Genomic DNA, 15724 nt, shown 5'->3' with positions numbered 1-15724 from the left:
TTCCATTTCCACAAACTTCTGCTTTTCTTTTCTTTTCTTTTTTTTTAAATTTAACTGTGCTAGGTCTTAGCACAAGCAATCTTTGTTGTGGCATGCATGCAAGATCTTTACTTGAGATCTAGTTCCCTGACGAGGGATTGAACCCAGGCCCCTAGCATTGGGAGCTTGGAGTCTTAACCACTAGATCACCAGGGAAGCCCTCATCTTGCTTCTGCTTGTACTCATTCATGTCCAAATCCTTACAAGTCCATGGACAGTAGCCTGCCACAATCCTCTGTCCATGGGATTCTCCAGGCAAGAATAATGGAGTGCATTGCCATTTCCTCCTCCAGGGGATCTTCCCAACACAGGGATCAAACTCATGTCTCCTGCATTGGCAGGCAGATTCTTTGCCATTGAGTCACCTGGGAAGCTCGAAGTCCCCATACATTTGTCGTTTTTATAAGGATACCAGCCATATTGGATTAGTGGCCCGCCCTACTCCAGCATGACCTCATTTTAACTTACCTAGTTACATCTGTAATGGCTATGGCTGAGCAAGGTCACAATCAGAGGCTGAGGGTTAGGACTCTGACACGTGAGTTTTGGGGAGATGCAACTCAACTCATAACCGTTTGGGGAAACACTCCTCTTCTCCCTTAATCTGCTTCTGCCCACAGCCCAGAAGGACTTTCTAGAGGTTTCTCTGTCCACTTCTGGCACTCCCTAGAGGGAGAATTGTCCATTGGGTGGTTCAGGGCCTGCTCCTTTTGTTCATGTCCTCAGGTGGGTGGGGCTGGTGGGGCTGCCAAGGCCACACTTGTGGGCATGGCTTCCCTTTGCCTGTCCAGCGATCCTGCTCTCTCTATCCCCATGGGAGTGACGTAGTCCACCCCACAGCCTCATGCTCCAGCTCCTTGCTGTGTGGCTGTCCAGCGGGACATGTCATTCCAGGGCTGGTCTACAGATCCAGCCACATCATGTGTTCCTTATAGGGTTGCCTGAGTGGACAGCCTGGGGTCTGCTTTCAGGGTAGAATCAGACCTAACCCCGCAGGATGTAACATGTAGATGATCAAGATTTACAAAACTAGAGGTGATCAGTGTTCAAGAACCCCATCAAGGAAAAGCCATTAAGAAGAAAGGACATTTTGGGGACTTCCCTGGTGGTCCAGTGGCTAAGACTCCCAATGCAGGGGGCCTGGGTTCGATTCGTGGTCAGGGAACTGGATCCCAAATGTTCTATGCCACAACTAAGCTGGTGAAGCCAAATAAACAAAAATAAATATTAAAAAAGAGAGAGAGAGAGGCAACACCAGGTCCATTTCTCTCTCAGTCTCTCTCCTTTAACTCCCCTTCCCCTTCCTCCTTTAAGCAAAAAGAAGACATTTTTTTCTTAAAACAAAGTTCACTTTATTACATTAGTTGTACATACTAAAAGAATATGAAATGCAGACTTTGTCTAAATTCTCTTGCTGACTCTCTTGAAGACAACGTCGCCCTTCGTCATGGTCTGAAAGCCAGAAAAGAAATCATGAAATGTTCCTCTGATGTAGAATTATAAAGAATAGTTAAACCCCCAGTATGCTAATATATGCAGCAACTCAGAAACGCCTCTGTTCTCTATAGGACCGGAGGAAGGATCGGCAATCTTTTCTAAAATCCCATGCCAAGTCTTTGTCACTTCCTCACATGCAGAGCTGTCCTGTCTTTTACAGAATTCCTTTCTACATCAGTGACTTAGAGCAAGACCAGTTCAATCCAATCCAATTTCTCAACATTTCATTGAACACTTCTTGCTCCTGCTCATTCTCTAACTTGTGTCTGACTCTTTGCGACCCCATGGACTGTAGCCTGCCAGGCTCCTCTGTCCACAGGATTCTCCAGGCAAGAATACTGGAGTGGCTTGCCATTTCCTTCTCCACAGGTGCCTTATTGGCATTCATTGCAAGATGGTAAGAAATGTACAAAGCCCCTCATCTGTAATGAGAGTGGCTCCTCCTAGGGTTGTGCAGTGTATCACCATGGATATCAGTCTTGTGAGTAAGATCCAGTTCAGAGGAACCCCAGCTCTGCCATTTCCTGGCTGTATGCTGCCTCAGTTTCCACATTTAGGAAATTTGGCATTGGTGGGAAGATTTGAGAAAATGTGTGGAAACTGCCTGGGGCACAAAGGATGCTCAGGAAGCAATAGGAGAGACTGACCACAGGAAATAGTCACTGCTCTTCATGTCTCCCCTGACCCCCGACTACCCACCTCCCCACCCAGCCCCAGGTACTAGGACCCCCAAGCTGAGAGTGCAGACTTACACTGGTAACAGTGTCACCATTGAATTCAGTCACAGACTTGATGCCCTTGAAAGTTGTCACCAGTTTATTATCACCTTCCTGCTGAACCACTGCCTGTAGGGGACAGAAGAAATAGCCTGTGAGGACGGGTCCAAGAGGGAGTAACTCTCTCACTAATGAGGTTGGCTCCCCGGCATGGGACTCTGCTTACAGCAACCAAACCCCCTTCCCTGGCTCTGAACAGAAGTGAGGTTATGTAAGAACTGAAGAAAACGGCAGGGCTTCTTTTGTCAGACTTTTCATTTATGGGCTGTGATCCAGGAGTCAGCATAGGATGGCTAAGTGGTCTCAAATCAAACACTAAAATAAAATCAAGTAACAATTCTCCAAGTTAATGGAGGGAGGAAGTAGATTCAAAACACTGGCCGTTTGGGAGAACACCTGTCTTGGTTTTGTGTTACATTATGTTATTCCTTCTAGCACCTTCATCTTTCCTCTTGTGGTCTCCTTTTCACACATCCAGGGAGAGGTAACAGAAACCCAGCAGGGAGCAGAAGATACTGGCCAAGGTTAAAATTTGCCTCCAAAATCGACAGCTGGAAAGGGCCATGACTGTTTGCCCCTTACTGTTGGCGGATAAGAGAGTTTCCCTTCTAAAATTTATCATAGGTTTCCTGATCTGTAATGTTTCATCTGGGGAAGCAGAAGTCAAGAGCCACTAGAAAAGGTTAAAAAAAAAAAAAAAGACCAATGGTTGTGCTGAGACAGATGCACAAAGTTTTCTGGGGTCGGGGATGCTGGGGGAGAGGAGTGAGGACCTCTGCTCGGTGGTATCAGTGAGGCTAGTATTGGCATGCGGGGTTTGGGAGGGAGGAATAGAGACCCTTTGTGAGGGGCACCCCCTTGCCTGGATCTCCCTGCCACCGCCTGCCCACCACTCACACATCCTACCTCCAGCTTGAATTGCATACCTTTTCCACAGCCCAATAGAGGTGATGCTGGCTTACCCACTATCTTTGCTCTGCGAAGTGACTGTGTCCATTTCACAGATGAGGTAGCGAAGACCAGGAGTCACTGACCAACCTGCTAGGCTTGATCTGAAGGCCTGCCTGGAGCCTTGGTTCTCTGGTATAGCCAGCACCTCCTTCAGGAAGTCTCTCCCCATGATCACCAGCTCTAGGCTCGGCAAAGCCATTTCCTTAGGCTCAGGGATGAACTTAGGGCTCTGTTAAGGTTTTGCACTGACTCTCACTTGTCTGTTTCTGGGCCTGGAAGATCTGAATCTTAGACTCCTGCTCCGGGTCTGGTTCCCCCATACCCTCCATATGGGACAGCTCAGATTCTCCTCTAGTCAAAGCTATGGTTTTTCCAGTAGTCATGTATGGATATTACAGTTGGACCATAAAGAAGGCTGAGTGACAAAGAATTGATGCTTTTGAACTGTGGTGCTGGAGAAGACTCTTGAGAGTCCCTTGGAGTGCAAGCAGATCAAACCAGTCAATCCTAAAGGAAATCAGTCCTGAATATTCACTGGAAGGACTGATGCCAAAGCTGAAGCTCCAATACTTTGGCCACCTGATGCGAAGAGCCAACTCACTGGAAAAGACCCTGATGCTGGGAAAGATTGAAGGCAAGAGGAGAAGGGGGTGACAGAAGATGAGATGGTTAGATGGCATCACTAACTTCAAAGGACAAACTCGGGGAGATAGTGAAGGACAGGGAAGCCAGGTGTGCTGAAGTCCATGGGGTCACAAAGAGTCGGACATGGCTGAGCAACTGAACAACAATAACAGATTCTCAGGCCAGAGTTCCTCCAGGAGGTCCCAGGAAACTGACACCTTCCCTAAGAGCTTCTTAAGAGCTGGTTTATTCATTTATTTTTAATTGGAGGATAATTGCTTTATAATATTGTGTTTTTTGCTTGTGTGTTTAGTCGCTCAGTTGTGTCTGACTCTGCAATACCATAGACTGTAGCCCGGCCGGCTCCTCTGTCCATGGGATTTCCCAGACATGAATACTGGAGTGGGTTGCCATTTCTTATTCTAGGGGATCTTCCTGACCCACGGATCGAACCTGCGTCTCCTATGTCCCCTGCATTGCAGGTGGATTCTTTATCCACTGAACCATGTGGAGACAATATTGTCTTGGTTTCTGCGATCTCACTGCCTTTCCACCCCAGCTGTGGGTTTAGAGATAGGGTCTCAGCAGTAGGAATTGTAAGCTGGGAGCCTTGAGGAAGGAAGTCTGGGGCCAGGCTCCAGGAAAAGTTATGGAGGCAGAGGGTGGCTGGAGGGGGTGCCTCCTACCTTGATCTTCTCCCCAGTCATGAACTCCATCTCACACTCCTCCCCCAAGGTGAACTCATTCTGGATCACTTTGGAGCCAGCGGTGATGATGAACTTGAAGTGCTTCCCATTCTGCACGATTTCCGACACCCCCTTGATATCCTTCCCCTTCTGGATGATGTCATCGGGCATCCCTGGAGAGAAGCATTAAAGGCTTAGGGGTGGGCAGAAGTGGGAGTGGGGCATCCCTGGTGGCTCAGTCAGTAAAGAATCTGCCTGCAATGCAGGAGACCCAGGTTAGATCCCTGGGTTGGGAAGATCACCTGTAGAAGGAAATGGTTACCCACCCCAGTATTCTTGCCTGGAGAGTCCCATGGACAGAGGAGCCTGGTGGCCTACAGTCCATGGGGGTGGAAAGAGTCGGATGTGACTGAGCCACTAAACAGCAGAGGTGGGACCTGCAAGCTGGCGGTCACAAGAGAAACCCTGTGGTGAGAAGCGGGAGGAAAGATCCCTGAGGCCTTGGCACTTCCTGGAGCCCTGTGAGCAAACTGAGCTTCAACCTCTGAAAGGGAAGGTCAGTGGGCCTGACTTGGCCTGACCTCAGGTGCCCACTATCTTGCCAGTTTGGTTTGTTAAAAAAAGAAAAAATCACTTCTCAGCCCTGGGGAAGCTTTCCTCGTCTGAGCACCTGCTTCTTACTCACTCTCCCTCCTCCGTCCTCCCTGTTTAAAGCTCAGAGACTTTGCTCTTTGAGAGTAAGTATTTTTTTCCTCCACACTCAGGGTGACCATCAGCTTGTCTCCCAAGCCAGGTCCCTCCTGAGAGTGAAAGGGAAGCTCTTAAAAATTATGCCAGGATGGGAGGGAGATTCAAGAGGAAAGGGGTATACATACACTTATGGCTGATTCATGCTGATGTATGACAGAAACCAACACTACATTGTAAAGCAATTATCCTCCAATAAAAAATTAATTAATTAAAAAATTATTCAGGGGCAAGAGGCACACAGCAGGATCGTGCCTGGCAAGCCTATGCCCCCATCCCTACTTCCACCTCTGCCATCAAGGCTTTTAAGGAAGATGGACCAGGAGTCCCTTCTCCGGGGACAGAGTGTGATGAATGTCAGAGTGTCTGTGCTGTCATATGAACTGAGGCTCAGGAAAACCAGGTGCACTGACAGTGATGGGGAGGCTCCTGTTGCCAGGTGAGGGATGCAGGGACAAGAGGTGTTGTGTTGTGTCCTACAGGAGAAGATCCCAGCTCTCAGCCACCCCAAAAGACTTCCTGTCTCTGCCTTTGCTCTCTTCCCCACCCTCTCCTGCTCAGCACTCTTCTTTGTCTCCCCACCCCATTTACTTCCTCCCCCTGGAACACAATCTCCTCCTCCAGCCCCCAGGGGACACCTTCTCATCTCCCAAGGCCCAAGGCTCACCTTCACTCCTACCAAGCCTTCCCCTGATACCCTCCCATGGCCTCCACATCCTCCTGTAAGTGACTCAGTGGGGTGGGTGGGTGACAGGGATTTAAAGTGGGGTCCCTGGGAACTAGTGCTGGCTTTATATCTCAACTCAGGCTGGGATTATGATCTGTGTGACCCCGGTTGGCATTAGTTGCTCTGTCAAGGCCTTCATTGCCTTGCCTGTAAAATGGGAAAAATAATAGTGCCGAGCTCAGAGTTTTTGGTGAGGACTCAACCTGGTGGCTCATACGGTAAAGAATCTGCCTGCAGTGTGGGAGACCTAGGTTCAATCCCCGGGTCCAGAAGATCCCCTGCAGAAGGGAGTGGCAACCCACTCCAGTATTCTTGCCTGGAGAATTCCATGGACAGAGGAACCTGGTGGGCCACAGTCCATGGGGTTGAAAAGAGTTGGACACGACTGAGTGAGAGGAAGCTAACAGCAGAAAGTTGGCTGTCCGGGGCTTTAGCACGAGGCCTGGTACTGAGTCAACACTCAAGGCACATTAAGAGAGGCTGTGTTGCATTTATTTCTTCTCTTTTTTCTTTCTCTAAATTCTGACCTTGAAATGTGGCTCATTGTTATCTGTCTTTGTGGTATCTGCTCAGCACAGCACTCTGCTCAGCGTGTGGTTGGCCTTGAATCAAAGTTTGTTAGAAGAGTGGGGAAAGGAATGAATGAGTGAATGAACACGGTCACCCAGTGAGGTGGCCATGGAGATGACTTCACTCTAGATCAGATCTTAGTTCAGTGCCATTTCCACTTCCCTAAGGCATAGTCTTGTCCAGGGAGGAATAGCCCAAAACTGCACAAGGAACCTGCAGAACATGATTCCAAATCTGTATGAAGCTTGAACTGCTCCTCTTGTCTGACTTCAGGACCCTGACTGGCCACCACCTGCAGGGCCAAGCCTTCATGGCCACAATCCCCAGCCTTGGCCCAGCACTCACCGACTGCCTTCATGAAGGCCTCATAGTTCTCCTGGGTCTGGACTTGGTACTTGCCGGAGAAGTTCATGGTGGCGGTGATCCAACAGCTCTTCTGGCAGGGCTGCCAGTGTGGGCTGGTGTGGGCTAATTTATAGGGGGCTCTTTCCTCTCCAAAAGTCGGTCACAAGTCATCAGCTGTCATCTCCTTTATGGCCAGGGTCAAACATTAACTCTTGAGAGCAATGGTCAACGATAAAAAAACAGGATGGGCCTGGCAGTGGATTGCTCCAATTCAGCAAACATTGATGAGTGTCAATCAGGTGCAAAGCCCTCCAGCCCTGCAGCCTTTAAGACGCCCCTTTCCTGTGAAGTGTGTGTGTGTGTGTGTGTGTGTGTGTGCATACCTTCCTATTGTTGTTGTTTAGTCGCTCAGTTGTTTCCGACTCTTTGTGACCCCATGGACTGTAGCCCACCAGCTTCCTCTGTCCATGGAATTTCCCAGGTAAGAATACTGAAATGGCTTGCCATTTCCTTCTCCAGGCAATCTTCCCAACCCAGGGATCAAATCCCTGTCTCCTGCATTGGCAGGCAGGTTCTTTACCACTGAGCCACCAGAGAAGCCCATACATACCTATACACAGAAACCTGCATGTGTGTGCATGTTCACATGTATGTATACCCATATACATGTAGGTGTGTGTGTGTGTGTGTTTGTGTGTGTTGGAGTCTAAATCTAGATGCTCCAAGAAAAATACCAAGGAATCCCTTCAGCCTCAAAATCTCACTTTAGTTATATAACCTTACGATCTCCTCCCATCTTTAAAAAAATAATTTTTAAAATTAATTTATTAGAGGGTAATTGCTTTATAATATTATGTTAGTTTACATACTGTACACTATGTTGCTGGACAACATCGTGAATCAGCTGTAAGTACACATATATCCCCTCTTTCTTAAGCCCAGCCCTCTAGGTCATCAGACAGCACTGAGCTGAGCTCCCTGTGCTGTACAGCAGCTTCCCATTAGCTAGCTATTTTGCACATGGTAGTGGATATATATATGTCAATGCTACTCTCTCAGTTCGTCCCCACTCTCCTTCCCCCACTATGTCCACAGTCTTCCCATCTTTATCGTCACACAAACTTAGTTTTTACAAACCTGTCATCAGCCCCTAGAGCTGCTTTGGGAATCCCTCCTTGATGCCCACAGGTGCACAGTATCCTTTTGGAAGTGTGAAAGGATACCTTTAAATCAGACATGTGGAAATTGAGATACATTTAATCAGCCAGAGACAAGTTAGGAGAAAGAAGAGGGTAGGACCTCCTGGATCAACAAAACCTATCAGGGTATCCATGCCTCCCTGTGGCTTTCACGGGGCTCCCTCTGCCTCTCTTTTCTTCTCCCCTTGGTCATCTTCTCTGTGAATCCTCTGGGCTCAGAGAACACGTTGCAAATATCTATATTCTCATTCCTACTGGGATTTTTTTCTCTAAGTCTTCTTTTCCACTGTACCTTTTCTTTGGTATTCCCAACACACAGGCACGTAGTCAACGTCCAGTGAATGATGAGTCAGCAAATAAAAACGGTCAGCGGACAATGAGGCCACGTTGTTTCTCGTTAAACAAAAACAAGAGATAGAATAGTCAGGTTGGTCCACCCTATCAAACCACTGAATCGTTGGGGCTGGGCAGCCAGGAGATTGGTGTGTGTGTGTGTGTGTGTGCCTAACAGATTTGCGCCTGGCTGAAAGTTTAGCATGGGCGGATGTGAATAGGGCTGGTACTGTGGACCCCAGGTCCAAGAGCCAGTGACAGTCTTCCCACCCCTGTCGGTCTCTCTCCTTTCTCTGCAGTTCTGGTCTGCCATTCCAGCTTGAGTCTGAGCGGATGGTAGGAGATTCCAGGCAGAGCTTTCTCTGTTTGCTGGATAGTTCTCTCCCCTGCTAGGGGATCTTATCTGGTCCTACATGTAGCACAGTCACCAAGGTGCTCACTTTCTCATCTGCCAAACTGGCAGCCCTCCCCACCAGAAATCTGCACCCCAGAACTTGCTGGGCTGCTGGGCCATCTGCTCTGCAATCCTAGAAAGCCCTCAGGTTCTGACTGTGCCTGAGGTAGGGGACCCGTGAGTAGCTGAGGACTCATGACAGGGGACACCGGTGCCCCAGAGCAAGACTAACAGGGTGTGTCAGCCCACAGTAGAGGTGCGTTCCCTTCTCTCCAGCCCTCTCACAATACTTTCCCAAACTTCCAGAGTTCAGACTTGTTGATCCAGCAGAGTACCTTAGAAGTCCACGTGCTCATGCCAGAGCCTGGCTCTGGCTTTCCTGGCAGGTGCACTAGCATACATCCTGCCACGGGGAGATCACTACCTGCCAAGCAGTGTGGGCAGAGGGTAGTGGCTGATGTGCCCGAGGATCTGGCACCAGTAAACCTTTTCCTCCAAGTGCAGAGGCGGGCTCTGCTCTGCCCTCCCTCTAGCAGTGCCTGGGACACAATGTGCTTTCCAGGCCACAAGTCAGGATGGTCCCTGGAGCACATTAAGCATGAGACGTGTATGTTGAGAACTCACAGCCATTTTTAGTTACCACGAATGCCATGGCACTGGGATGGAAGTGGGGAAAATGGCCCAGAGAGGATGACGGCACAGCCTCCTCTTGTCTTGTTCTGAACCTTAATTGTGTGAGTCACTTAGTTGTATCCAACCCTTTGCTACCCTGTGGACTGTAGCCCACCAGGCTCCTCTGTTCATGGAATCCTCCAGGCAAAAATACTGGAGTGGGTTGCCATGTCCTCCTCCAGGGAATCTTTCCAACCTGACCCAGGGATAGAACCCAGGTCTCCTGCACTACAGGCAGATTCTTCACCATCTGAGCCACCAGGGAAACCTTAGGTCCCTTTAAATATGTCTCCTTGTACTGAGGGTCTCCACCAGGTGGGACGATGATTTTTTGGGGGGATGGGATATGTAAGGAAGTAAATGGAGAAGGGCATGGCAACCCAGTCCAGTATTCTTGCCTGGAGAATCCCATAGGCAGAGGAGCCTGATGCCCTACAGTCCATGGGGTCTCAAAGAGCTGGACACGACTGAAGCAACTGAACACACACAAAGAAGTAAAATCCATTATCTTAAGAACTGGAATCAGAATTTGTCTCAGAGAGGAAACTCGTGTGTGTGTGTGTGTGTGTGTAAGAGAGAGGAAATGATCAGATAAGCTGCTTGGGAGAGAGAGCGAGGGAGCTGGGGAGGTGTTCAGTGAGGCTGAGATGATGAAGCAGGGCTGTGCTGATCAGGAGATGGAGAGAGAGACACTGGTTCCATCTTCTTTCTCTCTCCCGGATGGTTGGAGAGAGGATGGAGCAGGGCAGCATGCCGAAAGGAGAGGGGCCAGCAAGAGGGTATGGGGTGACAGGTCACTAAGGCACCCCCAGGCACAGGGAGGTTTCTAGGAGGACTGATGTTGAATCTGAAGCTGCTTGTTTGCTGCCAAGTGAATCCCCATCCATCTTTCTTTAATTATCTCCCCAGCTACCTCCATGTTTCAGTACAGTATAATTCTTGCATCAATAGATGTGCAAGAGGAAAATGATGAGGGGCTGAGCTTCACTTCTGGGTTGATGTGATGGAGCCGAGACAGCACAGTGAAACCAAGAAGTACTGAGAACAGTACCTGGTACTGAAAGCAAGAAATACTGAGAACAGTACCTGGTACTGAAAACGGTACCAGGAAGACCAGTGGCCAGGGGATGCATTCCCTCAGGGATCTCCCTGAGGGAGATCTTAGGTTGGGTTTAGGAGAAATTCAAGCTAATTTTGTTCAAACCCCAGAGGACCATCCAATCTCTGCTGGCATCTGGGTTACATAGGCTATTGTTGTTTAGTTGCTCAGTCATACTTGACCCTCTGCAACCCCAGGGACTGTAGCCCACCAAACTCCTCTCTTCATGGGGTTCTCCAGGCAAGAGTACTGGAGTGGGTTGCCATTTCCTTCTCCCCGGGATCTTCCCAACTCAGGAATCAAACCCTAATCTCCTGCATTGGCAGGCAGATTCTTTACCACCGAGCCATCAGGGAAGCGTATGGAGGCTAATGCCCACAGGCTGACAGCTGGCATGTGTCTGTCTAATGACTGTACGGTGGTTGGGCCTTGGGCTAAATTCATTTATACCTGAGACCTCCTCCCACCTCAAAACCCTCCCTGCTCTATCTGCGAGGATCACTGGCAGTGGCCTGGACACACCACACTCTAGTATGCAGTCATGCCTGCCTAACACCTCTTCTTGGGTAAAGGGATACCGGACATAAATTCCACATCTGGACTCTCTCCCCTTGACCATGAATGTCAAATGCCACACCCACAGTGCTGCTCAGTGGGCCCCAAGGTGGAGAGAGGGACAGAGCATCATAAAAGTTTCTTCATAGGGCAGGACAGTATCACTCCCAGAGACCTATCAGGAAGCCTGGATTGGCTACCTTTTCTAGTGTCTGAGGGAGAGCAGTGCCTAAGAACCAACTCCCTGCAACCCTTCCACCTGCCCTGCATTCCCTGCCTCCCCATCCAGGCAGCACTGAGCGTGACCGGCTCAGAGACTGGGCAAGGGGCTGGCCTAGCTGCTGGAGACCCTACAGCCTCCACACAAAGGGACAGCCTGACAGAGGCATGTGGACCAAGACTACAGATATGAAGCAAGGACTTCTTCCCTCTCCCAGACCCAAGACAGGGAGACTCTCAGGCAGCCCTCGATAGCCTGCTCTTGGCTAGACTGTGTGTGTGTGTGTGTGTGTGTGTCTTGAAGCCACAGAGATTAGTAGCCACTGCAATATTTAACACTTGTAAATGGTTTTCCATAAAATCAAAAAGGGTAATGACATTTCTCGCCCACGAGCTAAGTAAACACAAGAGGAGATAAGTCCAATTGCAATGACAAAGTTCAAGTGGCTTCCAAGAAGAAAAAAAAAAAGACTCCTGTTTCACAGGCTCAGCTTCTGATTTTTGTCCACTCAGAGACTGCAGCCCCCTCCGAGCCCCACCAGACAGTCTTTCTCTTTACTTTCCCTACTAGGTGAGCAGTGTGGAGGCATGGGAGCAGGGACAGCCTCTTGGTAGCCAGAATATGACCGCCATTCATTTGAGGCCAGGCTCCTCTGCACTTGGATCTGACCCCAGGACGCCTGCAGCTCCAGTTTGTCCAATTTCCTGGGTGTTTTGGGAGATGCCACATGAGCCATACTTCTTTAGAGGCAGGGCTGCAGGAGGGGAAGGACTTGACTTTGGGTCTAGGGCTCCTGCTAACAGATGTGTGACCCTGAACAAAAGCACTGAGCTTCTCTGGGGCTCCACTTACTTATCTGTTGAATGATCCTGACTGTCTCCTGAAAACACGTTGTCAACCTGTGTCACCTTCAGGAATGTGAAGGTCCTATCAGAGGAGGGGGTCACAGCACTTTGCATCTGCTTCTGCTGTGTGCCCAGAGGTATCTCAGCTCAAGCCCAACTGTTATGTTGATCTGACTTGAGGACAGGGCTTCCCAGGTGATTCAGTGTTAAAGAATCCCTGCTGCCAATGCAGGAGACAATGAAAGTTCGATCCCTGAGTCTGGAAGATCCCCTGGAGGAGGACATGACAACCCATTCCAGTATTCTTCCCTGGGAAATCCCATAGACAGAGGAGCCTGGTGGGCTGGTTATAGTCCATGGGGTTGCAAAGAGTTGGATGTGACTGAGCATACACACACACACAAAACTTGAGGACAAGTTTCCTTCCCATCTCCCTGGGCCAGTGGGTAATGTCTCTAGGTGCTCCAGGCTCAGCTCACTGCTTACTGCTCCAACTTTCAGTTCCTACAGAGTTCCTGGCATCAAGGGATTTTTCTTTCTTTTCTTGTAACCTCAGCCGTACATCGGAAACACTGTTATGGTTCAAGCGGCAGGTTCATCCTGAGGGAAGACTTCGTATCAGCTTGGTTGGCCATGTCATCACTCCTGCAAGTCTCTTCTTTCTGTCACGTGCTATTTCAGATCCTTTGGGTGGGATTTCAGGATGTACATCCTTCTGCAAAAATGTTTAAAACACCTTCGTAAGCCTTGCTGATCATATTCTATTCTGTCTCTTCAATCATTGTAAACTCCTTAAAGAATCTCATCCTATGACTTCCCTGGTGGTCCAGTGGTTAAGAACCCACCTTGCAATTCAGGGGACGCGGATCCCATCCTTGGTTAGGAAACTAAGATCCCATATGCTGAGGAACAACTAAGCCCATGCACCACAAGCAGAGAAACCCCATGTGCTGCAATTAATGAAACCCCCATTCTCTAGTGCTGTCACGACACAACTAGAGGGCCCACGAGCTGCAACGACTGAGCCTGTGAGCCACAGCTAGAGAGTCTGTGCGCTGCAATGGAAGATCCTACAGGCCACAGTTTAAGACCTGATGCAGTCCAGTAAATGACATGTAACGTAAATAAATGTTAAAAAAAGAATGCCCTCCTATTACAACTGTCCAGTACCTAGAATGGGAACCACTCAACACCCTTGGCCTTTTAGAGGTCTTGCCTGCTTGAAGAAGTCACTAGGGGGGCACAAGGGCAAATATGCCAAACAAAAATTGTGGGTGGTAGTTTGCCCTGTAAGAGAAATCACACTTACGCAGACTATACTGAAAAATGTATTCAATAAAATTTCCTTTTCTACAATAACCTTTTGGACTAGCCCTATGATAAAAAGTGAGTCCTTCCTGTGATTCACTTTGGGCCCACGGTGAGTTTACTGTGATGCAGTAAAGCAGAAAGTGTTGTGAATTACATGGGAGGCAGTAGCACTAACTTGAGGGCTGATGTAACAAGGAAGAACTTGAAACTTATCTGCAAGGCTGGTTTGTAAAGCTCCTGTGTAGGCTGTAAAAGCTAATAGTGTTTGCTTGCCCTGTGTCCCTGTGTCCTTGTGGCCCTTGCCCTCTGAGTGTTGGAAGCTTCCAGCTGGCTTCAAAGTCAGTCAGCCTGACACTTCAAAAAGAAAGCTCTCCCCAGGCAACCCTTGACCAACTTAGCACCCCCACCCTTCAGCCCTGCATTCTCTGTGTCTTTGGGCCGTGAATCATCAGCCATTTAGAGTCAGGATGGTCACTCTGCTGACACTGCTCAAGGCTCAGCTCTACAGTCCCTCTGCATGTAGCCCTCCTGGGGGGCTCAGCTCCTCTAGATCGACAACTTCTTTCGTGATTTCTATTCAGTTCCATGAATTCTATGACATTAATAGCGACAAAATGCACCTTCCACTAATTGACTAAGTACATGCTTTCTCTGTGAATGGACCTAGAACCTGTCATACAGAGTGGAGTAAGTCAGGAAGAGAAAAACAAATATTGTATATTAACACATGCATGTGGAATCTAGAAAAATGGTACAGATGACCTATTTGCAAAGCTGAAACAGAGACACAGACATAGAGAAGAAATGTGTGGACACCAAGGAGAGGTGGGATAAAATGGGAGATTGGGACTAACATATACACTACTGTGTATAAAATAAATAACTAACGAGAACCTACTGTATAGCACAGGGAACTCAGCACAGTGCTCTGTGGTGACCTAAATGGGAAGGAAATCCAAAAAAGAGGAGATATGTTTCTAAATATGGCTGATTCACTTTGCAATACAGTAGAAACTAACACAACATTGTAAAGCAACCATATCCCAATTTAAAAAAATGAAAATTATTACTGTATCTTCAAAACGATACTCTAGGGTAAGCATTATTATTCCCATTTTCAGATGAGAGAACTAAGGTGAGAAGCAGTTAGTAACGGCTACCCAAATAGGAAGCTGCCAAATAGCAGCATGAACCCCATGTGCTTGACCCCTAAAGCTTGTCTTTGACTTTTCTTATTTCCATATTGTGATTCTTTGAACTTTTTCTTTTGTATTAGGGTATAGCCAACTGACAATGTCGGGGTACTTCTAGATGCACAGTGAAGGGACTCAGCCTTACACATACACGCATCCCTTCTCAAATCCCCCTCCAATACTATAATTTTAAAAGGAGTATCTTGGTTAATCCCCCCCAGAATTCTTCTAAACCAGAGATTAGCATTGCACTTTCCATGGAACATGAGTCTAGAAAATGTTGATAAGACAACAGGCTAGGTGCTATTGACCTCTTGAGTCACTGATGGCTGGGTTACCGTCGGTTTAGAAATGCCCTATTGCTCTAGACCAAATAACCAGACAGTCCATGTGCATGAAGCAAGATTTTGAAGAAATGAAAGGTCCTGAGGTTACTGCTGAGCCTTTGTTCAGAAGAGGTGCCCTGCAAAGCGTATTTTATTGAATGTTAATTCTTCAAAGTTAGGGTCTGCTGCTCTTCCTGTATTGGATTTACTGGGATATTTCCCTTGGGCCACTCTGTAAGCACTCATCTTGTGCTCCGTGGCGATCGTGTGCACCACTCTGCTCCCTCCTCCGGGGCAGCCTTTATCCAGCCTCAGATCCCACAGAAGCCACAGGCATCAGATAACTCATCTACTTCTTGACTATTCACCCAACAAGTGACACGCTGACCTACTCTATGAAGTTCCTGCACAGGTTATATTTTGAATCTACAAAGGAATTCACTGTAAGGGGAGTGTGAAAGAGGTCAAAGCTGCCCTTTGACTAGCATGAAGTTTAAATGATACTTCAGAATGTTGGGATTCCCTGGTGGCTCAGAGGGTAAAGCGTCTGCCCGCAATGCGGGAGACACGGGTTCGATCCCTGGGTCGGGAAGATCCCCTGGAGAAGGAAATGGC

General features: G+C 48.3%; 1 protein-coding gene across 1 annotated transcript; it reads right to left on the bottom strand.

Moving 5' to 3' along the window:
* Positions 1 to 1366: 1366 nt before the first annotated feature.
* FABP1 (fatty acid binding protein 1) lies at positions 1367 to 7133 on the bottom strand. The gene is made up of 4 exons (XM_019970279.2): positions 6963 to 7133; positions 4574 to 4746; positions 2289 to 2381; positions 1367 to 1491 (listed from the first exon to the last, which is right to left on the bottom strand). The coding sequence occupies exons 1-4, from the start codon at positions 7027 to 7029 to the stop codon at positions 1441 to 1443; spliced, it is 384 nt and encodes a 127-aa protein (XP_019825838.2). The 5' UTR covers positions 7030 to 7133; the 3' UTR covers positions 1367 to 1440.
* Positions 7134 to 15724: the final 8591 nt, after the last annotated feature.

This window comes from Bos indicus, chromosome 11, assembly GCF_029378745.1.
Source record: "Bos indicus isolate NIAB-ARS_2022 breed Sahiwal x Tharparkar chromosome 11, NIAB-ARS_B.indTharparkar_mat_pri_1.0, whole genome shotgun sequence".
Classification (NCBI taxonomy): Eukaryota; Metazoa; Chordata; class Mammalia; order Artiodactyla; family Bovidae; genus Bos; species Bos indicus.
The sequence above is the reverse complement of the archived record's forward strand: the minus strand, read 5'-3'. Positions and strand labels throughout refer to the sequence as shown.